Genomic DNA, 24,503 nt, shown 5'->3' on the forward strand with positions numbered 1-24,503 from the left:
ATCATTTTGGGCTGTAGTTTGAAAAGTAGCTTGCAAGACACAATATTGTGGGAACTCCATCACAAGGTGATAGGTGTACTGCATGTATACATTAGTGTGATAATTTTGCCATGTTAAGGCAATAATATTTATTTAAAAAAATATAGAGAGAGCACAATGTTACCTTAATTTGCGAAGTGAAATAATGGCCATTAAACTAAGTGATGCAAGTGAATCATCATTTGCTCAGTAAGAAACTAGGTGGGGTTGTGAATCTACAGTGCCTTGCAAAAGTATTCGGCCCCCTTGAATCTTGCAACCTTTCGCCACATTTCAGGCTTCAAACATAAAGATATGAAATTTAATTTTTTTGTCAAGAATCAACAACAAGTGGGACACAATCGTGAAGTGGAACAACATTTATTGGATAATTTAAACTTTTTTAACAAATAAAAAACTGAAAAGTGGGGCGTGCAATATTATTCGGCCCCTTTACTTTCAGTGCAGCAAACTCACTCCAGAAGTTCAGTAAGGATCTCTGAATGATCCAATGTTGTCCTAAATGACCGATGATGATAAATAGAATCCACCTGTGTGTAATCAAGTCTCCGTATAAATGCACCTGCTCTGTGATAGTCTCAGGGTTCTGTTTAAAGTGCAGAGAGCATTATGAAAACCAAGGAACACACCAGGCAGGTCCGAGATACTGTTGTGGAGAAGTTTAAAGCCGGATTTGGATACAAAAAGATTTCCCAAGCTTTAAACATCTCAAGGAGCACTGTGCAAGCCATCATATTGAAATGGAAGGAGCATCAGACCACTGCAAATCTACCAAGACCCGGCCGTCCTTCCAAACTTTCTTCTCAAACAAGGAGAAAACTGATCAGAGATGCAGCCAAGAGGCCCATGATCACTCTGGATGAACTGCAGAGATCTACAGCTGAGGTGGGAGAGTGTCCATAGGACAACAATCAGTCGTACACTGCACAAATCTGGCCTTTATGGAAGAGTGGCAAGAAGAGAGCCATTTCTCAAAGATATCCATAAAAAGTCTCGTTTAAAGTTTGCCACAAGCCACCTGGGAGACACACCAAACATGTGGAAGAAGGTGCTCTGGTCAGATGATACCAAAATTGAACTTTTTGGCCACAATGCAAAACGATATGTTTGGCGTAAAAGCAACACAGCTCATCACCCTGAACACACCATCCCCACTGTCAAACATGGTGGTGGCAGCATCATGGTTTGGGCCTGCTTTTCTTCAGCAGGGACAGGGAAGATGGTTAAAATTGACGGGAAGATGGATGCAGCCAAATACAGGAACATTCTGGAAGAAAACCTGTTGGTATCTGCACAAGACCTGAGACTGGGATGGAGATTTATCTTCCAACAGGACAATGATCCAAAACATAAAGCCAAATCTACAATGGAATGGTTCAAAAATAAACGTATCCAGGTGTTAGAATGGCCAAGTCAAAGTCCAGACCTGAATCCAATCGAGAATCTGTGGAAAGAGCTGAAGACTGCTGTTCACAAACACTCTCCATCCAACCTCACTGAGCTCGAGCTGTTTTGCAAGGAAGAATGGGCAAGAATGTCAGTCTCTCCATGTGCAAAACTGATAGAAACATACCCCAAGCGACTTGCAGCTGTAATTGGAGCAAAAGGTGGCGCTACAAAGTATTAACGCAAGGGGGCCGAATAATATTGCACGCCCCACTTTTCAGTTTTTTATTTGTTAAAAAAGTTTAAATTATCCAAAATTTTTTTTTCCACTTCACGATTGTGTACCACTTGCTGTTGATTCTTGACAAAAAATTAAAATTTTATATCTTTATGTTTGAAGCCTGAAATGTGGCGAAAGGTTGCAAGGTTCAAGGGGGCCGAATACTTTTGCAAGGCACTGTATCAACGTAGGAGTGTTTTTACTATTCAGTCTGCAAGGAAAGAGACTCTTCATTTTGTCATGTGTGCACTGTAAAGTCTCTAAACTGATGGAGGCAATGTGCATCCTCCCTATCAGTAAATGCTAAAGAAAATAAAGCCCATCAGGGGACTGAGATTGTATCGGTGGATTCTTCCAGCACTCTTAGCGAGGGAACTTCCAAGCAAATAACTTGGAGGCTGAGTAATACTGTGATTCACCGATTGACTTGCGTGTGTGTAAATTAATTTCAATTTATATGTGCTAAGTTGTGATAACGCTGGTTTAGAGGTCAAATGACATGCAGAAGGTAGATGAAAGCTAAATCTGATTCATATTAGACTTGACAAAATTTAAGTCTCCTATTGGATAACAGAAACAGATGTGCAGTAGATTTACAATAATAACACATTTTATTTAAAAAAACTATACGGACAAAAGAATTAGGACCATTTCTTTTCGTCTAAACTAGGGCTGTCAAACGATTAAATTTATTAATCGCGTTAATTACAGCTTAAAAATTAATTAATCGTAATTAATCGCAATTCAAACCATCTGTAAAATATGTCACATTTTTCTGTAAATTATTGTTGGAATGGAAAGATAATACACAAGACGGATATATACATTCACACATACGGTACATACGTAAGTACTGTATTTGTTTATTATAACAATAATTCAACAAGATGGCATTAACATTATTAACATTCTCTTCAAGCATCCATGGATAGAAAGACTTGAAGTTCTTAAAAGGTAAATGTTAGTAGAAGTTATAGAAATTTTATGTTAAAACCCCTCTTAATTTTTTTGTTTTATTAAAATTTGTAAAATTTTCAATCAAAAAAATAAACTAGTAGCTCGCCATTGTTTTTTATAATTTAAGTTTTTTATTTTTTTCGACTCACAAATAATACACAGTACTTTGTACTTACAATAGTGAATAAAGATCGTCCATTTCTCGATTCATTGCTTTTCCTATTAAAGGAAACGAGAAAAAAATAACACAATAACTTGAAAAAAAAAAAAAAAAAACAACAACAACAGGAAAAAAAAAAAATTTTTTTAAATAAAATAAAGAATTTGGGAGCACATCAGGAATTGTTTTCTTACCCAGCAAGATAGGGATGTACTTTTTTGTTTGAGCGTCAATTGAAATCCATTCTAACTGGTTTCACGTACTCAGTCCATTTGGACCATATCAAGTAAAATCTATCCATCTGCAATATAAGTGAAAATGACAGTTCTCCATAATGTAAATTTCCTGTATAATATCTATCCATTCCTCAATGGTTGGTGATTGTTTTTTGAGCCATTTCCTGGTAATAGATTTCTTGGTGGCTGCTAATAAAATATTGAACAGTTTTTTATCATTGACTTTCAGCTCGCCATTGTTGATGTCAATAATTAAACCATGCTCACTCATGATACTAACTAGAGATGTCCCGATCGGTCCGATCACGTCATTTTCAAAGTATCGGAATCGGCCAAAAATATCGGCCATGCCTTTTTTTAATATGTATATTTATTTTTTAAGAAAATCGTTTTCTAATTGTATTTAACGTTACAGACATAATATGTTACACTTATCCTGAATCTTTAGTTTAGGCTTAAGGTAGGGTTATCAAATTTATCCCAATAACAGCTGTAATTAATTTTTTTAAAAAATGTATCACGTTAAAATATTTAACTCAATTATGCATGCACTGCACGACCCACTCACGCATTTTCGCGTTCAATCTATACTGGCGCCGTTTTACCTATAAATAGAGCTAACAGGCAGCGTAAAATTAGTAGAGAGAATTTTGGCTGTCTATGGAGCCTTTTTTTAATTGGCTAAAGCCTTAAAATCCCTCCCTCAACAATTAGAAATATCGTGGGAAGCAATGTGGGGTAAAACGGTAGTGGTTGATCTTTTCCTTAACACCCTAAGTTACTTCCCAACGCAGAGAAGGTATATCAATTGGTGCCGCTCCGCACAGTCATGGTTGCACTTCCCATCATGCATTTGAGCATAACAGTTAAATGGCTACAGTATCATTTACTGAAAGCTCAACAAATACACTAGAGGGCAATATTTAGTCACAATGTACAAAGTCACAAGTCTTTCTATCCGTGGATCCCTCTCACAGAAAGAATGTTAATAATGTAAATGCCATCTTGAGGATTTATTGTCATAATAAACAAATACAGTACTTATGTACTGTATGTTGAATGTATACATTTGTCCGAGTTTTATTCATTTTTTTCTTAATGCATTGCCAAAATGTATATGATCGGGAAAAATTATCGGAAATGATTGGAATTGAATCGGGAGCAAAAAAAAGCAATCGGATCGGGAAATATCGAGATCGGCAGATACTCAAACTAAAACGATCGGGATCGGGAGCAAAACAACATGATCGGAACAACCCTAGTCTAAACCCATTAGGTCTGCTTGTATCTTAACTCTTTATCTTTCCGAGACATTATGGACAAGTCTTTACTTCCCGCCGCGTGGGAAAAGACCTTAAAAGACTTACAGATGGTGTGCCAAATTTTGGCCAGATGATCGAATAATATTTCCCACAGTTCCAAAGCGGTATAACTCCCCCTAAACGGCAGCTTTGCGTCCCAATATTTTTGTCCACATAGCATCAGGCAAGAGAATTACACAGCTCCTCAGCGATGAGTCATGTTTTGCTATTTTCAAGAGGAAGCATCACATGGTATGCTTCGTCCTCTTGGGGTTCCATGCAATACATGCATGTACTTATCGATACTAATGATGATGACTCACAAATCTCCCTCAGGCATCAGCGCCAAGATCAAAGGCATGAGCCCGCGAGGGCTTTCATTATTTTTCTATCCAGCAGGAAATGCTTTTTCCTATTGTGTGACCGGGGAAAGTTCTTTAATGAGCTGTTTTACTGTGTCGAAAGGAAGTTATTTCTGCAAATGCAATCCACTCTTCAATCTCTAATAAAGTCAACAATGAGGCTTTGCGGTTACGTAATGACTTCAGTTGACGTCCTGTTATTTGGACATATTTTTGCTGCTTGACTTTAAGTCTCCCTCCGTTTCTTGGTGGAGTTTTTCTGCTGATGATTGTGGGCTGAGTGGCCCGCGGTGTCCCGGTGACGTAATGTGCAAACTTCACAGAGGCAGAGAGGTGCACCGCTGTGAAGCATGCGAGAGGGGAAAGGGACATAAAATGTTAGTCTAACGGAAGACACTGGACTGTTACCTCTAAATGGAACATATTCACACACACTGACAGACACACACTCTGTTTTAAGTGGCTCCCGAAGCTGCTCCATTATTGAACAGCCACGATGTATCTGGCAGCGCACTTTTTGGCACGTAACGTCTATTCATAGACAGAGAGGAAGTGCAGGGAAACGTCCCGCAATCCCCTGCCAACCTGTCTCCACCGTGCAGTTCAGAAAAAAGGGGTGACAAAAGTACTCAACTTGTGTGCCTATTAAGAAGACATTTTTGAATGCGGGAAACTTGTGATTTTTAGGCTCGGAAATGATCATGCATTTCTTGAAGTCGAGTACATCAAACAATGTTCTTAAACTAGAAACTGCAATTTCTGGAGAAAATTACTATGGGGTTTTGGGCACATTTCAGGAACATTTCCTGTTGATTTGAGGAAATTTTGGGGACATGTCCTGTTGATATCAGCTTACTCTCTGTTGGTTTTGAGACATTTGGGGGACATTTCATGTTGATATTAGGTCGCTTTCTGTTGCTTTGGGTACATTTGGGGGACATGTCCTATTGACATCAGCTCCCTTCCTGTTGACTTGGGGACATTTGGGGGATATGTCCTACTGATATCAGGTCACTTCCTGTTGATTTAGAAACATTTGGGGGACACGTCCCAGTGATATTAGGTCATTTCCTGATGATTTGGAGACACGTGTTTTTTTGCCAATGAAAATGAATGGGGAAATTTGGACGTACATGGCCGTCAATGGCATCAACTTACATATGCATTAACGGAATCCATGTACATTGGCATCAATAGAATCAACATACATGGCCGTCATTGGCATTTGTGTACGTGGGTGTCAATGCTATTGGAATTGAATGGGAAATTTGGACATACATGGCATTGACTTACATATGCGTCAATAGGTTCCAAGTACATTGGCATCAAAGGACTCAACATACATGGCTGTCATTGGCATCGGTGTACATGGGCGTCAATGCGATGTAAATGCCGTTGGAAATGAATGGGAAATTTGGATGTACATGGCTGTCACTGGCATAGACCTACATATATGCGTCAATGGACTCCATGTACATTGGCATCAATAAAATCAAACTACATGGCCGTCATTGGCGTCGGTGTACATGGGCGTCAGTGCAATGTAAATGCCATTGAAAATAAATGGGAAATTTGGACGTACATGGCCGTCATTGGCATCGACTTATATACGCATTAATGGAATCCAAGTACATTGGCATCTATAGAACCAACATACATGGCCGTCAATGACATGGATGTGCGTAGGCCTCATTGGCATCTGCATACATGGGCACCAATACAATGTAAATGCCATTGGTAATTTGGACGTAAACGGCCGTCAATGGCATCGACTTACATATGCGCCAATGGAATCCAAGTACTTGGCATCATTAGAATCGACATACATGGCTGTCAATGGCATCTGTGAACTCGAGCGTCAATGCAATGTAAATGCAATTGGAAATGAATGGGAAATTTGGACATACAAGGCTGTCAATGGCTTCCCATTAGAAATGAATGGGACAGTTTATGGCGAATTTTAAGGGAACCGTAAGTTTTTTCCAAAGTCTGTACACAACGTTTATGCCCCTTACAGTCTCATAATTTTTGATGTCCAAATTATGTGATTTGGTCAAAAATTGTTGGACAAGTAGCGTTTCGATTTTTTTTCTCCCAAAAACACGCATTTACGGGTGGACGGAAATTTTTCGGTGTCATTCGAAAAAGAGTGTGTGTCGCTCAAAAATTCCGGTCATTTCGATATCCGAACAGTGTCGATCAGCCAAAGGGTTGGGACTGTGCGGCGTGCCAAAAAAACGCGGAGAATAAGATGACACTGTAATAAAGTTGTAGAATGTTACTATCTGGGCCTTTGCAAGGCAAAGACCCATATAATCAGACAAAAGCGGGGAACGCTTGTTTCTTCAAATCTGTTGCGTCATTGTCGTTGTTTCACATCCCTCCATGCTGTGCCTGCCTGTTTTTTTACAGTATGCCAATCAAGATCTCGACAGCAGATGACGTCTTTAAGATTTCCATTCATTTTAATGGGAAAAGATGACTTGAAATGAGGGTTTGTAACTTATATTAAGGCCCCACTATACTCAAGTAACATACAGTAAATATTTATTTACCATGCTACTTCCACTGACCAGGCTGTTCAGGGCGGAGGTCTCTCCACACCTATCACCTTTCATTCCCATCTCATTCATCTTCACTTGTCGTCAGCACTTCACCTGACTGGCCAAACCCTCCTGGGTCCTCTGCTTCACTGGAGCTGACTTCCCAAATCCTCCTGATCTCTTTCCCTTGGTACCTTTCTTTCTCGCCCCACTGCTCACTACTCAAAAATAAAGCCGCCCATTCATGTGCCCCTGTGACTGGCAGAGGAGCTCGGACTGCAGGCACCTAAGTTTAACTACAAGATAGGACCAAATTGCGAAAGAGGGGGCGATGCGTGACTGGCAGTGTCAAGGGAACATGCATGTGCGGGCATATCGTGAAGAGGGCTGATGTCACTGTTTCCCTGCGTGACATATTGCATTTCATTCCTCGCGTCAGGTGCCGAGGACGCCCGGCTGAATAACGCCTGCAACAGCGATCCGGTGTGTCCTCCCAAGTGCCGATGTGAGTCCAACGTGGTAGACTGCTCCAACCTGAAGCTCACTAAGATCCCGGAGCAAATTCCTTCATCCACCACTGAACTGTAAGCAATGTCGTTTTGAATGTACAGTACAGGACAGTACAGTAATTCACCTCAAATGAATTTTTCTTCTCAACCTTTTAGCAAAATTTATGATTATGCACCCTTGGCCATTTAAAACTTTGCCATTTTCCAGCCACACCCAATAGATTGTATTGGTATTGTGCTAACATCAACCACAAATTTTACATACACATGATCCGTTATTATTTTATTATGTATTTAAAATGTATAGGGCTGCAGCTATCGATTATTTTAGTAGTCGATTAATCGCGGAACTAGTTAGTTCGAATAATCGAGTAATCGGATAAGGAACATAAAAAATTAAAATACCTGAGCTAAGCCTCAAACGGTATAAAAAAATATATAAATATAATTGAGGATCTATTTACAACAAAAGAACAATTGGCTAACTTACATAGCAAAAGTCCGCTAGCGTAAATGCTGTAAAATGCTAATTTTTTTTTTTTTTTTTTACACAATGCTCTTAACAAATGGCTCAGACACATATTCCCACAAAAAAACGGCTAAATATACCTATAAACTAAAATATGAATGCATAAAAATAAACTTTAGCTCACACAAAAACTTAGCTTATGTTGGTCTTAACAGGGAGCTGCTGGATTTAGCCATGTGAAATGAGGCGGACCAGAGGGCAGTGTATCCACCCAAATCAATAAAGCTAAATGCAAACACTTTCAAAACGCCACTTTAATTAAATGAATAGTCGAAGCAGCAAAATTTAATTCGAATCTTTCTTTCTAATCGAATATTCGAGTTAATCGATTAATCGTTGCAGCACTAAAAATGTATTAGTGTATTGAAAAATAAAAATATTCGACGATAAATCGACATTGTTTACTAAGAAATTTTACTCATTGTATCCAGGCGCCTCAACAACAATGACATCACCACTTTGGAGGCCACCGGAGTGTTCAAGAGCCTAACGCAGCTGAAGAAAATGTGAGTATTTCATTTGACATTTTCCCTTTTAGCTCAAGATGACAAGTTATCTTAATCCTCCGTTTGGTCTCCACAGCAATCTCAGCAACAACAAGATCACAGAGGTCGAGGATGGTGCCTTTGAGGGCGCCTCATCCGTCAATGAGCTTCACCTCACAGCCAATCAAATTGACACGGTCAGGAGTGAGATGTTCCGTGGCCTGGAGGGGCTGCGAATGCTGTAGGTTACTCGCTTACATTTTTGCACACAGTTCTCCAAATAATAACATAGGCGGAGTTTGACTCTTGGGGCAGGGGGGGCACAACATGTTGATGACCCCGAAACGCAGTGTCATAAATAAAATTAACTTACAGGAATATTTATAATAATAAGTTGACAATGAGTGTTTTTTGTTTCCCATCATTCTTGAGGGGTATTCTAAATCAGGCTGCTTAGGCAATACTTTTCGCCAAGATCGTCATCCATTGAATATGGTACGCCCGCCGGTGTCGTGCCAATGTAGTTACCCCAGTCAAAGATTGTATCCCCTGGGCGGAGCCATATGGAAGTAGATTTGTGTCTTTATTATTCAATCAAAAAAAAAGATGCTTCGATTGGAAAAAAAAAAAAAAAAGTCGCTTCAATCAAAAAATATATTTTCAACCAAAAAAAGTCGATTCAATCAATTCAATATTTCAATTCAATATTTTTTGGGGATCAAGGTCAAGTTTTTTTGATTGAAGTAATGTTAATTTGTGTTTGGGCCACATTTTAGCTAAGACATTTTTGTCATTATTCAATCAAAAAATAAGTTGCTTCAAAACAATATATATATTTTCACAAAGAAAAATCACTTCAATCAAAAAAAGAAAAATTTCAACGATGGTAAAAGTTTTTGAATGAGAAAAAAATTAGGGCTGTCAAAACGCGACCCTCGTGAGGAATAAGCGGCATGGAAAATGAATGAATGAATGAAAAAATTATCGCGTTAACGGGCGTTAATTAATTTTTTAAATTAATCACGTTAAAATATTTGACGCAATTAACGCATGCACTAAATGACCCGCTTGCACATTGCCTCAAACAGATTTCAATGAGGCCGTTTATGGACATTAAGAGTGAAGAGAACGCCACCGGCCGCTTGGGGGCAGCGCCGTTCCATACTCATGTTATTTCTTCTAAACGTGGGAGAATCCGTAGTTGTGAGACGTTCATGCTGTATTCACAATGCAATGCAAATTGCTATTTGTGCTCCACACATATTTCGGTAAATTTTCTTTCTTTTAGTGGCAATTATGTGTCTCTTGTTGTATTTTGGGTAAGATAAGCACAACAAAAATAATATTCCTATCTCTCCAAAAAAAATAATGTTCACAAAAAGAAAAGCACTTCAGTCTATAGTAATGAGGCCCTATTCTGACACACAGTTAAACAACAATGCAAAATGAACTGGCATTCCATATCAAAATAGCTATGCAAAATACACGTAAAACTTAGACTTTGGTCACTCTATTTTGTTAGTTATTTGTATTCTTAATATTATTATATTAACTCTACTTTTGCTTGAAAATTTTATTAAAATGAAAACATGAAGAGGGGTTTTAATATAAAATTACTATAACTTGTAACTATAACAATTATCTTTTAAGAACTACACGTCTTTCTATCCGTGGATCACTTTAACAGAAAGAATGTTAATAATGCCATTTGGGGATTTATTGTTACAATAAACAAATACAGTACTTATATACAGTATGTTGTATGTATATATCCGTCGTGTGTCTTATCTTTGCATTCCAACAATAATTTACAGAAAAATATGGCATATTTTAGAGATGTTTCGAATTGCGAATAATTGCGATTAATTAATTTTTAAGCTGTAATTAACTCGATTAAAAATTTTAATCGTTTGACAGCCCTAGAAAAAATATTTGAGATTGAAAAGTTTGCATTTGAACACTTGATTTTTCATCGAAAAACTTTTCTTTGATTGAAGCAATCCTTTTTGTGTTTGGGCCATATTATAGCTAGGACATTTGTGTCTAAATCATTTAATTCCCAAAAAAGTTGCTTCAATCCCCCCCCCAAAAAAAATTCAATTAAAAAAAAAATCATTTGAATTTTTTTTTTAATTTTTTTTTTTTTTTTTTATGCAAAGCAAATGACAGTCTAAGTTGCTAGTCACATGATCTGTTCGAAAAATTATTTTAACCCATTATAAAAAAATATTTTTTTTGTTTGTTCATTTCATTCATTTTTGTTGCAGTTTTATTGCTTTACAACTTATATATGTATATAGGAAAGTCAATTTCACGCAATGACATTTTTCGGCCCCCCTTAAAATCCGCTTATGAATAATAAGCAAATAGTGCATTCATCAAGCTGTTTTAATCACTCCATTTGTAACCACAGAATGCTGAGGAACAACAAGATCAGCTGTATTCACAATGACAGCTTTACCGGCCTTCACAACGTGCGTCTTCTGTCGCTCTACGACAACCAGTTGACCACTATCACCCCTGGAGCGTTTGATACTCTGCAGACTCTCTCCACCCTGTAAGACCGCACTTCCCCCTTCTTACATCACGTTCTACACCTCTTTACACTGTATGTCAATGACAGAAACCTTCTGGCCAACTCCTTCAACTGTGACTGTCGGTTGTCCTGGCTGGGAGACTGGCTGAGGAGCAGGAAGATCGTTACGGGCAATCCTCGCTGCCAGCGTCCAGCCTTCCTCAAGGAGATCCCCTTGCAGGATGTGGCATTGCCTGATTTCCGCTGTGAAGAAGGTATCTATGGTACTTACAACATGGGGATGACTGGAGGTTTCTTATCAGTTATTCTACCAACACCAGTGGCGCAGGAAGGCGGGGTGCTGAGGGTGTTAAGGAGAAAAAAAGTGTTTTGGTAGATTCTTTATTTTATCTTTTTAAATAAAACATTGAAGTAAGACAGTATATAACTTTGGGGATTAAACATATACTATATATCATATAGTCCACTTTCAGTTGACAGGACACAGGACTCAGGGCCGATGCATGGGGGGCCTATTTTAAAAAAAAACTTATAATTAAAATATTTTCAAAACCAAAGCTGCTAGCAGGCACCTCCCTTAGGCATATACCGTATTGGCCCGAACATAAGTCCTGACGACCCACTCTTTTTCAAGACTCAAGTTTGAAAAAAAGACTTTTTGAACACCAAATTAATTTTTATACAGAAAGTAATCACAGTACACCTGAAACAAATTATAACAATATATTTGAGAGAAAAAGCATGTTATTATGCATCATTCAAATCTTAATATCTGGACATTTAAATATGTAAACTAAAGTGCAATCACATTCGTAAATGAAAGGCTTCTGGTTTTTGAAATATAAATAAACCAATCTATTGTGATGAAACAACAAAATTGCAATAACTGCATTAACCATCAAAGTGAAGTCTAACTGTAACGGTGACCCAAATCTGAATAAGGAAAAACATTGCAATAAAATAATGCAAACTGGTTAAACTTCAGAGTAGCTGAGATCTCTCATGAAAGAACATCGCTTCAATGATATTTGGCGCCCTCTACCGTCGTGAATGGGTATAACGTCTAGACCGCGAATGTAAGACGACCCCCACTTTTTCAATCTTATTTCAATGCAAAAAACACCGTCTTATATTCGGGCCAATACGGTAAATTACTTTTCTCATCTTTGCAACGCCATTACTGTTACCGAGGATGAGAAGGGGCACGTAACTACAATTTGGTTGAATGACGCACAAGTTGTCTGATCTTGTCACAGCTGCCTGGAAGAGAGCAGACCGTTGCAAACATGATGATGATTGGCTAGGTGGCTCGAAGCATTAGCATTTAGAATGGTGAGTGCCATCTTAAATGCTCGGGCAACTTTTTTCATACAGTTCGTGGCGTCCAGGTTTTCTTGCTGAGTGTGCGTTATCATCACAAGGTTGCAGTTGTCTTTGTAGATGCTATAAAATAATGATATACTGTATATCATTTTTTTCTTATTACCAAAAATAGTCACTTCTCCTAAACTTTTCTTGAATGACATATCCATGAACCTTGTATGTTTTTTAATCAAAACAACTCGAGCAAAGACAAAAGAGGCAGGAGGCGGTTCGCTAGCATTTTAAGATATAGGCGTATATAAGTTGTGACCCTAATAACAACAAAACAGTTGTCCATTGTCAAACTTTCTAAAAACTTGATTTGTCAAAGTTTTGTTGCAGTTTTTCAACTCTAGACATTAACTGCCAGTGACCATTTTCAATGATAAGCGCTATTGTCCAGCTCTTTGTTGACAGAACCGATTGCAGCTCAGCACTTCCTAAGCTGCTTGTCGATGTCAGGCTGAGTGGAGCTATTGAGCGGTTTGCCTTATTGACCAGTCAGCTTATTCGCAGCTGAATTAATGTTAGACCTGTCTCCAGGCCTTAGCCAGCTTCCATTCTTTGTCCAGGCTAGTCAATATTATATTACTGAGGCTCCTTTATCTCTTTCCCGCTAGACTGCCTATCTTTTCTTTGTCTGAATTCCCCGCTGTCATTTTGAGAGATTGTGCTATATCTGCTTTGTCTCCCCTTTAAACTTTTCATTCTTTCAACACTTTCTCTCGCCTCGCTGACAGCTCCGATCCAGACTGTAATCTACATCTCCACCGCACTCTTTGTCATCTCGCGGCACCTTTTTCAATGTGTAACTACTCCTCCAATTTCCTCTCTGTCCGCAGGCCACGAGGAGTCAAGCTGCGTGCCCAGACCTCAGTGCCCCAGCGAGTGTACTTGCCTGGAGACAGTGGTTCGCTGCAGTAACAAACACCTGCACACACTGCCCAAAGGAATCCCCAGAAATGTGACGGAACTGTAAGTGCCTTTTCGGTCATATACCGTAAAATTGCATGGCTTTGTCTGAGTTGGAAGTCTATATGGTATATACAGTAAGGACAAAAGTATTGGGACCGCTGGTTGGATAGCGGCTCTCGAGGAACACTGTGCTAGGCTATTCATTCAGGGTGCGCCTTATAGACCCTACCCACCGACGTCACAAAACCACGTGCTCGCTGTATGGTTCCGCCCACTTGTCCGTCATTTTGTCTCTGTATTAGCATTGGTTTCAATTGATCGAGGAATTTAAAATGCATTTCATGGAAGACCCGGTGCTTTCTGATGCCGTAAACTCACTGGATGTGTTGCATAAAAGGCGTTAAGTGGAAAAGCTTCGTTCTATACAGTCGCCAGATCCATATTTGATGCCCAAATCGATGTTTTTCAACCCACTGTCTTCGCCCTGTCTGCCTGACATCTGCTACGCTGATATTTACAATTATCTTGTCCACAAAAAGCAGCCTATTCTCACGAAAATTTGAAAAACTTCAAGAGCTTGGAGGCTTATAAATACTTCGTTGCTGGTTGGGTGAAACAGGTCCTCGTCCACGAAAATTCGGCAGGAATCTATCTTGTGCTTGGAAAGGTGAGTTACGAAATTTTCAATTCAAAATCTTTTGTTATTCCTAACATCCACTGTCAAGTCTAATGTATTTCATGTCGTTTGTCAATGGTGTTAAGGCTTTTAATGTTTATATGGTTTAGCGATAGCACTCTCACTACATACATACATGTATGTTGTCGGCGATTAGCCTAGCAATGATCTTAATTGTGGTTATTTGTCAGCCCAAAACCCTCTAAGTATATCTTAAATGCATCTTACCGGATATAAAATGACTACTACATAGTCTGTGGTGATTTTTTGGTGCCCAGTTTTCACGTCGAATTGCAGCCGTCCATTTCTCTCTCCTCTTTGGATCCCTCGGAATACGGTAAAACTTCAAGTCTCTCCTTCCATCTTCTCTGTTAGTGCAACCAACAGCCACACACGCCTTCACCATTTTGATTATTAATGTTAAGGAGCAGAAAAACACGCCGTAAATAGGAGGAATGTACGTAGCCGTAACAGGTTAACACTATGTTTTGACGGACAATTGGGCGGTACCATTCAGGAGAGCGGAGTTGTGACATCACGTGGGTAGGGTCTATACAGTGGTATGAAAAAGTATCTGAACCTGTTGGAATTTCTCACATTTCTGCATAAAATCACCATCAAATGTGATCTGATCTTTGTCAAAATCACACGGATGAAAAAACAGCGTCTGCTTTAACTTAAACCACGCAAATATTTATAGGTTTTCGTATTTTAATGAGAATAAAATGCAATCAGTGACGGGGGGTAAGTGAAGCAACACATTTAATATTTTGTGGCCCCCCCCCTTTTGGCAGCAATAACTTCAACCACACGCTTCCTGTAGCTGCATATTTGTACTGGCACATTGATCAGGACTAATCTTCGCCCATTCTTCTTTACAAAACTGCTGTAGTTCAGTCAGATTCCTGGGATGTCTGGCATGAATTGCTGTCTTTAGGTCATGCTACAGCCTCTAAATGGAGTTCAAGTCTGGACTTTGACTTGACCACTCCAGAACGTATATTTTGTTCTTCTGAAACCATTATGTAATTGATTTACTTCTGTGTTTTGGATCATTGTCTTGTTGCAGCATCCATCCTCTTTTTAGCTTCAACTCTCTGACAGATGGCCTCAGGTTTTCCTGCAAAACATCCTGATAAACTTTTGAATTCATTCTTCCATTAATGATTGCAAGTTGTCCAGGCCCTAGGCAACAAAACAGCCCCAAATCATGATGCTCCCTAATCCATGCTTGACGGTGGGGTTGAGGTGTTGATGTTGGTGGGCTGTTACATTTTTCCTCCACACATGACGCTGTGTGTTACTCCCAAAAAATGCAACTTTGGATTCATCTGTTTACAAAATATTTTGCCAAAACTTATGTGGAGTGTCCACGTACCTTTTTGCAAACATTAAACGAGCAATAATGTTTTTTTTAGACAGCAGTGGGTTCCTCGGTGGAGTCCTCCCATGAACACCATTCGAGGCCACAGTTTTACATTTCGCTGATGTGTGCACAGAGATATTGGACTGTGGCAGTGATTTCTGTAAGTCTTTAGCTGACACTCTAGGGTTCTTTTTTTACCTCTCTGAGTATTCTGCGCTGAACTCTTGGTTTCCTCTTTGGTGGACGACCACTCCTTGGGAGAGAAGCAACAGTTTCAAACTCTCTCCATTTGTAGACAACTTCTCTGATTGTCGATTGATGAACATTGAGATTTTTAGAGATGGTCTTTTATCCTTTCCCAGCTTTATACAATTCAACAATCCTTGTACGCAGGTCTTCAGACAACTCTTCTAACCAAGCCATGATGCACATCAGACAATGCTTTTCATCAAGACAATTCCTACTAGGTGTGTGTTTTATAGTGGGCAGGGCAGCTTTAAACTAGGGCTGCAGCTATCAATTATTTTAGTAGTCGATTAATCGATGAACTAGTTAGCTCGAATAACCGAGTAATCGGATAAGGAACAGAAAAAAATTAAAATACCTGAGCTGACCCCCAAATGGTATAAAAATAAATAAATAAATAAGAATCTATGTACAACAAAAGAACATTTGGATAACTTGCATATCAAAAGTCCGCTAGCTTAAATGCTATAAAATACTAAAGTTTTTTTTTTCAACAATTACTGTTCACAGATGGTTCAGACACACATTCCCCCCAAAATTGGCTAAATATACTTTTAAACTAAATTACGAATGCATTAAAAAAAAAAAAAAAAACATTAGCTCAAACAAAAACTTATGTTACTTACTTATGTTGCTCTTAACAGGGAGCAGCTGGATTCAGCCATGTGAAATGAGGCAGACTAGAGGGCAGTGTATCCACCCAAATCAAGAAAACTAAATGCAAACACTTTCAAAACAAACCATTACAACAACCCTTAAATTAAGCGAATACTCGAAGCAGCAAAATTGAATTCGAATCTTTTTTTTTCTCACTCATTAGTGATTGGGCACACACCTGATTTAAATTATTTGGTTGTTTGTTCACTTACTTACTTTTCCCCCTGCTGTCATTGTTTGCATGCTATCCTCATTAAAATATGAAAACCTATAAATAGGGGTGCACGATATCCATTTTTTTAAACCAATACCGATATCGATAACTTCCTGCTCCTCAAAGCCAATACCGATATCGATAACCTATAATAAATATATAATTTTTAAAATATATATTCACCCGGGTTTTTGAACACCTGGAGGTTTAAAAAAATAATAATGGTGGATTCAACATAGATTTGTCTTTGATCTCACCAGAATTTTCATAATGACATAAACATTATTATAATGAACAAAACAAAGACAAGAACAGTCTTGACTTCAAATGGAGTTCCAATATTTATTTTTTCAAATAAATATAATTTGAGTCAATCACAATCAATTAGTCAATATAATTGAAGATGTGTTTCCTGAACAATGAGCACTGAACTAAAACATAAACCCAACAGGTATTGTGCTTTGTCATCAGATAAAAATATTTGGTGCTACAGGAGACTGTTGTGGTCTTGGTCCATGAAACAACTTTCTTAACCTGGGAGACAGGTTAGGACAGCAAGCCTATCAATAACCAAAAGGCCTCTCAAAAACTTACTAACTTAAAACTAACACTGTAAACATTATATAGTAAGGTTTATCACTCATTCCTCATAACAAAAAAATATGTTAGAACAAAAAGGATTAATGGCTTGCCTTATAATAATCAATATAAACGGCAGTAAGTGAACCCATATTCAATAAAGTATGAGGTTTATTCTCTGCATCTTATAAAATCCTTCCAAGCATGCTGACAGGACTAACATTACACGACAACTATTATATGTATATATAGCATAGCACACTAGCTTGAGCTACTAGCCTTAAGCATTGGCTGGCTTCTATAACACAACAACTTATGAAGTTCTGTACATATGATCCTTCACCACCGAAGTAAACATATATTGCACACCCATATGTTATAGTAAACATAAATACTTACAGACATATATTTCCGAGGCGGAAACGTAAGTAACAGAAAGCATTCACGATTGTCAATGCTAATGCTAGACACAGCACTGTGTAAAGTGAATGAGTATGTGGGCCAAATGATAGATGCAGCGAATTATTCTGACCGGCAGGTGGCAGCAATGCCCCGTAAATGGTCAACTGATTTCCCAGCCAGCGAGGACAGTTCATATTGTATTAGAGATGTCCTGATCCGATATATGGATCGGATCGGACGCCGATGTGGGCAAAAAAATGCGGATCGGTATCGGATCGGCCGACACGGAAAAATTCCGATCCGAACTTGCGATCCAGTTTTTTTGAAAATCCGGTCCGGTTTTTCCAGTGCACCGATATACATAATCCATTCCAGTTTTTGCTTCGGTTTCCCTAAAATCCGGTCCGCATTTTACGGCACTCCTTCAACACACTACATTACCGTCTCCCAATTTACCGAGAGACTTTATCGGTAAAAATGTCAGCTGTGTGGGACCATTTCACCTTAAAGGACGACAAAGACGAAGAGGCAGAGTCCAACATATGCCACAATAAAGTCAAGCGTGGTGGTAAAGCTGTAAGAAGTTTTAATAGAACCAACGCAACTAACACTGGCAGAAACTTTTGCTATGCGTGACAAACTGCCTCGCGACAGTCCCAAAGCCCAGGGAATAACAAGAGTCATTGCCGAAGAATTCATTCTGGATGACAAACCATTATCTCTCGTGAGTAAAGACGCATCATCCAACACTTTTATGCTGCATTCCAGAGAAGTGGGAAGTCTGATTTATCCCACTCGCAGATATCCCAGATTGAAACAACTTGGAAGTCGGGGTAGTTATTTTTTCTCCGACTTCGCGACTTGGACCTCCCAGTTCGAGTGGCATTCCAATGATATTTTCCTAGTCGGAGGTCGGAAAAGTCCGACATCCCACTTTTCTGGAACGCAGCATTAGAACCACGGTACAACATGCCCAGACGTCATTACATCCTTCAGCGATTCGGCCGTGGAAAATTCGAGAACAATTCACAAACATCCAAATTCCGATTATTGAAATATGTCAAGTAAAGCGGAACTAATACACAGCGCGGTCTTCGTGACGCAATGCCGTCCATCATGCTTGTCTAATAGATATCATATGTATATAGAACTAGATGCAAATTGACAGACTCGACACCGTTAGCAACACGTGCATTAAAAACTACGTGCGTTAGTAAACAGTCGCCATCTTAAAGCAGGAGACTTCCCTCGTAGGCTGTTGTAGTGAACCTTTCAAGCGAACGTAATTAACTTTTTATCTAAAATACTCCTAAATAGGCAAAATCTTGACTTGAATCTATCTTCAAAACAGTTTTGAAACTTTCACATGTTAAAAGTAGACAGAAGGGAAATTATGGAATAACGGGAGCAATTTTAACAACTTTAACAGTTGATTCGCAAAATGAATTGAATGTAGTTTAAAGCTGCTGATACAGAATGGGGACTTGAGTATTTTATTTACCGTTTTAAAATGTTAACTTGATACTGAAATAGTCGTTTATTTAAACCTGAGAGGCTTTTTATACAATTATTGTAACTAATGCACGAAACATTAAAAGCATCTAACAGCTTGGGAGGTTTGTGGGATTTTCCACTGACAGTTTACAATATTATTTGCACGTTTTACTGACTGACTATGCCATTTCTGTTTGTTATTTATAATGTTTTGTGTTTGATACTGAATAAACAGGTCAGTTTCTTGTTACCCATCATTGTGTGTTATTCAAACTCACCTAATTCAGCTGGCTAGTTGTTATCAAGAGTACTAAAACGCTTTTCAACATGAGTCTGACAACTAAGTAAGGACGCTAAATAACTTTAAACTTTCATACATGCTCAGATAGGCCGGTATCGGTATCGGCCAGTATTGGATCGGAAGTGCAAAAGAATATCGGTATCGGATCGGAAGTGCAAAAACCTGGATCGGGACATCCCTATATTGTATTATCGATCCTATTAATTATGTTATTGGATTTATTGGGATGACGTCATAATTCCTATTATTGGACCAATAATTATCGTGCACCAGAACCTATAACTGTTTGGGTGGTTTTAGTTACAGCAGAAACTTTACGTTCATCTGTCTGATTTTGAAAAAGATCAGATCACATTTGAAGGTGATTTTATGGAGAAATGTGAGACATTCCAAAAGGTTCAGATACTTTTTCATAACACTGTACTCCGATGCGCCTTATAGTGCGGAAAATATAGTAAATTAAAAAAAACAGTAGGTTTATTCTCTAAATTTGAGTATAAACAGAAATCTGACAGGTTTTGTTTAGATATATGAGCATTGTGATTGGCACGCAACCACTTGAGGGTGTACTCCTACCTCTCGCCCCAAGTCAGCTGGGACACACTGCATTTCAACCCTAACACTACAGTGATGCATTGATAGCTGGAGATTCCCAAACACTCGGGCATGGAGTGTGACAAACAGCAGAGGCAAAGTAAACACAGCCTATCGTTTTTGGAGAAGAGAGCTTGGAGGAGAAGTCTCCAAGAAGCCCTTTATTTGTTCTTGCAGACATTCTTCTCCTTATGTGCTTCCTCGCAGCCCTCGGGGCTCACACTGATGTCACTCTCTCGCTTGTGTCCAAGGATCAACTGTGTGTGTATGTGTGATGCCATGCGTGTGCGTGCGTGTGCATACTTGTGTCCGGGCCAAAAGCCTGTCCGTGAACATAGAGGAGCAAGAGGACATTTTAATGAGCACTTTTCAATGGAAAGGGGAGGGAATGGAACTTTCCAATACTGCTGCGAGTGGTTCACACATAGGCAGACAAACACACACTCACACAAGCAGCGCAAGCCTTGAGGCCTGTCATTGTCCCAGCAGGTGTGACCAGGTGGGCCTCTCAGTTCTGGCCTTTCATGTAGTCATCTGGAGCATTCGCAACACCATCATTATCTAAAGTGTCCTGCGCACCATCATTACCTATCATTACCCCACAGTCCATAGCCCCTAACTAACCGGTGCACCCCCCTTCAGCCCACCAACTCTTGAATACAAAAAGCAGGAGAAAGGCCCCCGCAGCTCTTCTCAGCCCGTTTGTCAGGGTGATAGCCCTCTGCTAGCACTTTGCATTGGCAGAGTCTGCATCCTCGCAGGCATTATGACAACAGTGGTGGGCTGCAAAACAGTACACATACACAAAGGGGTATGTGTGTGTCTCTCTCAAGAAGTCGAGCACGTTAGTGTCTGGCCTGTATTCATTCAAATACGATGCTCATCTCAAGGCACTTTGCAAATACGCACTTCACATGTAGCAATTAGGCAATACACCAAAATTCGTATGTGTATGATTGGATTTGCACACTTAAAAACAGTGTAAACAACAACTCGACAAAGCTCTGTTGCAAGCCTTTTCTTTAAACACTAATGCCTCTTGAGCAGCTGCACAGACTCTGGCGTTCCAACGAAAGCAGCATATTTCTTCGGAACTTGACGGAAATATAGCTTTGACCGCCAAGGAATAATAGTGATAGTGGACAACGGACAGGATTATTTCTCTCTTTAGTACAAGTGGCATTAAATTATGTCCTATACAAAACTTGGAATGATTTTTTTCCCCCTTCAGGTATCTGGATGGTAACCAGTTCAGCGTGCTACCAAAAGAACTTTCATCTTTTAAATTCCTTCAGCTGGTGTAAGTCTTCTTTTTTGGTCCTAACTCAAAGAACCACAGAATAATAAAAATGTTTGATTCTGTTTAATTTTTGTTATATTTTTTTTAGGGATTTGAGTAACAACAAGATCAACTCTCTGACCAACTCGTCGTTTGCCAACATGAGCCAGCTCACCACGTTGTGAGTGCCTCAAACTCGGCGTCCATTAATTTTTCAGTAATGTGGAATTAATGCACTGGCATTTTGTTTTATATTGCAGAATCCTAAGCTATAATTCCTTGCGGTGCATACCCAAATTGGCCTTCAGTGGACTGCATTCACTCCGGCTACTGTAAGTTCCAATTTGTGACCCTTTAGTTGAGAACCTTTTACACCAATAACTACCTCAAAAGCACTATAACTAAAAAAATATTTATTATAGAGTGGAAGGCCTAATTGGTCATCACACAAGGAAGAGGTTTTATTCCGAGGTGTACAATGTGTATGCACTACTCTTAATGGATGAAAGGGTAATACTAGGTCTGCAGCTATCGATTATTTTAGTAGTCGATTAATCTATCGACTAGTTAGTTGAAATAATTAAATGCGAATACAAAATAAAATTCCCGAGTGTTTCTTTAAACTATGCAGAATTGCACTTTCATTTAAAAAGAAATTAAAATGCCTCAAACTGTATTAAAAAATAAGTACAACAAAAGAACAACTGGCTAACTTGGATAGCAAAATTCCACTAGCTTAAATGCTATAAAATGCTAAAAAAAATTTTTTTACAATGCTCTTAACAAACATCATTCAAACATATTTCTCCCTCCATAAAATGGCCAAATGTACATAAAACTAAATTACAAATGCATAAAAAACATTAGCTCAAACAAAAACTTACCTTATGTTGGTCTTAACAGGGAGCAGCTGGATTCAGCCATTTTAATAAGTTATATCATATTCACTGTTGCCACTAGATAGCAGTGTATTCACCCAAATGAATAAAACTAAATGCAAACACTTTCAAAACAAACCATCACAATGCCACTGTAATTAAACGAATACTCAAAGCAGCAAAATTTGATTCGAAGCTTTTTTGTAGTCGAATTACTCAAATTAATCCATGAATTAATAATTAGCTAGCACTATGAAGGACATTAATAGTGTGCTTAAATACAAGAAAATATGAAAACGAACTATCCGCCCAAATGAATAAAACTAAATGCAAACACTTTCAAAACAAACCATTACATCGCCACTCTAATTAAACGAATACTCGAAGCAGCAAAATTTGATTCGAAGCTTTTTTGTAGTCGAATTACTCGTGTTAATCCATTAATTAATCATTAGCTAACACTACGAAGAACATTAATAGTGTGCTTAAATACAAGAAAATTTAAGAATGAACTAATGCTTCCGTTCAAATGCACTTCAAATCAAAGTTTTAAAATTTTTATCCTCATGAATGTTGGTGAGCAAACAGTTCTATAACATTAACTTAAAATGTGTTATATTTAAAAGTTAAATAAGATTGAGCTATGTTTGTGGTGTTAAAAGAATACGAGAAATATATTTGAATATTTCCTCTTCCTGCTTTGACCATTAACATTTACCATCAAGTTTAACAGGCATAATCAAAATGACTGATTCTTGTTAGAATTGCCATGTAGAATTAAAAATGCATTTTTTGTACTGCTTGTTAAAAGATTTATATGATAATGATGGAAATATTACTACTATTAATAATAGTTTTTCTAAATGTATAATTGTGGAATGGACACACATTGAATTTGGGTTCTTTTTGCTCTCAATGAGATTGTGAATGTGTATCTTTAATTGTCCCATTACTCCTAATGACTTATCAAGGTTGTGGTTTGCCTTTCACACTAGCACTGTTTGGTCGGTTTTAAACAGATCAGAGTTCATTTTCTCAGATAGTCCGCTTCGTTTTGTAAATGTGAACGCCTATCCGAACCCTAGTTCAGACCAACCAAAAGAACTCTGGTCCGCTCAAAAATCACAGGTCTTGGTCCGCTTTAAGCGCACCCTTCTTCGCTTGTAAATGCAACAAGAGCAGGGTCCACTTTTGCTACTTTATGTGCAGCGTCACAGCGTGGAGCTGTGACCCTCCAGGCTTTGACGGTACATACAGGTCATCCTTGGAAGCGAAAGTGCAGCGCGCACGCTATTCAAAATCAACAATGGCAAGATGACAGACAATTAGCCATGGCCAAATGTTGTTGTGCTGCGCTAAGCAGTTGAATTTCATACACAAAAGTGAGTTGTATTTTGGCGGTTGTGTTTTGCGTGCTGTTGTTGAACGTACCGTGTGAGAGTGACAGTGGCATAGACAGGCGGAGCCTCTTAGGGCGGCCGTTTCGTGAGTCTCGCTCGACAGGAAGTGGTGACAATTTGACAGTCAAAAAAGTGGTGTTGGTAAATGGTGTTATACTTGTATAGCGCTTTTCCACCTTTCAAGGCGCTCAAAGCGCTTTACACTACATTGCCATCTACCTACTGGTGATGCAGCACCAGGAGCAACGTGGGGTTCAGTATCTTGCTCAAGGATACTTAGGCGAGTTCATCAGGGCAGAGAATCGAACCCACAACCTCTGGGTTTGGGGACAACTACTCTACCACTGAGCCACGCCATCCCAAAGTGAGGGCAATCGCACGCCTTTGTGACTTGCAACATGTGGCTCTTTTTCGTGGTTGAATTTTCCCCGGTGTATTTTTTAATATACAGTACTCCAGTTCGCTTGGCATTGAGTCGGGAGGGAGCGTCCCCGCCGCCGGCCGAGCGGCAACTTGCTATTCTTGCTACATTATAGGGCTGCATCTATCGAATATTTTAGTAATCGAGTATTCGACTGAAAATTCTATCGATTATTCGAGTAATCAGATAAAAATTTTTTTTTTTTTTTCTGGTAAAAAGCAATTATACAGTAACTATACATGAGAAAACAAGACATTTCCCCTAATATTGAACCATTTTTAGACAATCAATGTCTTTATTTTCAATGTACATTGTTGAAAACAGTCAACAATTGCATCTCAGATGTGACTACAAAAAAAAAAAAATCACTGCTTTCACTCCAAAAACTTCTAGCAC

At 38.8% G+C, this 24,503-nt stretch overlaps 1 protein-coding gene across 4 annotated transcripts in view; it reads left to right on the top strand.

The window, feature by feature from the left end:
* The window catches only part of slit1a (slit homolog 1a (Drosophila)), a 274,736-nt gene that overhangs the window by 211,409 nt on the left and 38,824 nt on the right, over positions 1 to 24,503 (top strand). For all 4 annotated transcript variants that reach the window (XM_057847549.1, XM_057847552.1, XM_057847551.1 and 1 more), the window contains 9 exons: positions 7,704 to 7,848; positions 8,734 to 8,808; positions 8,885 to 9,028; positions 11,201 to 11,344; positions 11,411 to 11,577; positions 13,528 to 13,660; positions 21,361 to 21,429; positions 21,518 to 21,589; positions 21,669 to 21,740. In XM_057847549.1, coding sequence (XP_057703532.1) covers positions 7,704 to 7,848; positions 8,734 to 8,808; positions 8,885 to 9,028; positions 11,201 to 11,344; positions 11,411 to 11,577; positions 13,528 to 13,660; positions 21,361 to 21,429; positions 21,518 to 21,589; positions 21,669 to 21,740 — 1,021 coding nt within the window. The remainder of the gene's footprint in view (positions 1 to 7,703; positions 7,849 to 8,733; positions 8,809 to 8,884; positions 9,029 to 11,200; positions 11,345 to 11,410; positions 11,578 to 13,527; positions 13,661 to 21,360; positions 21,430 to 21,517; positions 21,590 to 21,668; positions 21,741 to 24,503) is intronic.

The sequence above is a fragment of the Corythoichthys intestinalis genome, chromosome 10 (genome assembly GCF_030265065.1).
Source record: "Corythoichthys intestinalis isolate RoL2023-P3 chromosome 10, ASM3026506v1, whole genome shotgun sequence".
NCBI lineage: Eukaryota > Metazoa > Chordata > Actinopteri > Syngnathiformes > Syngnathidae > Corythoichthys > Corythoichthys intestinalis.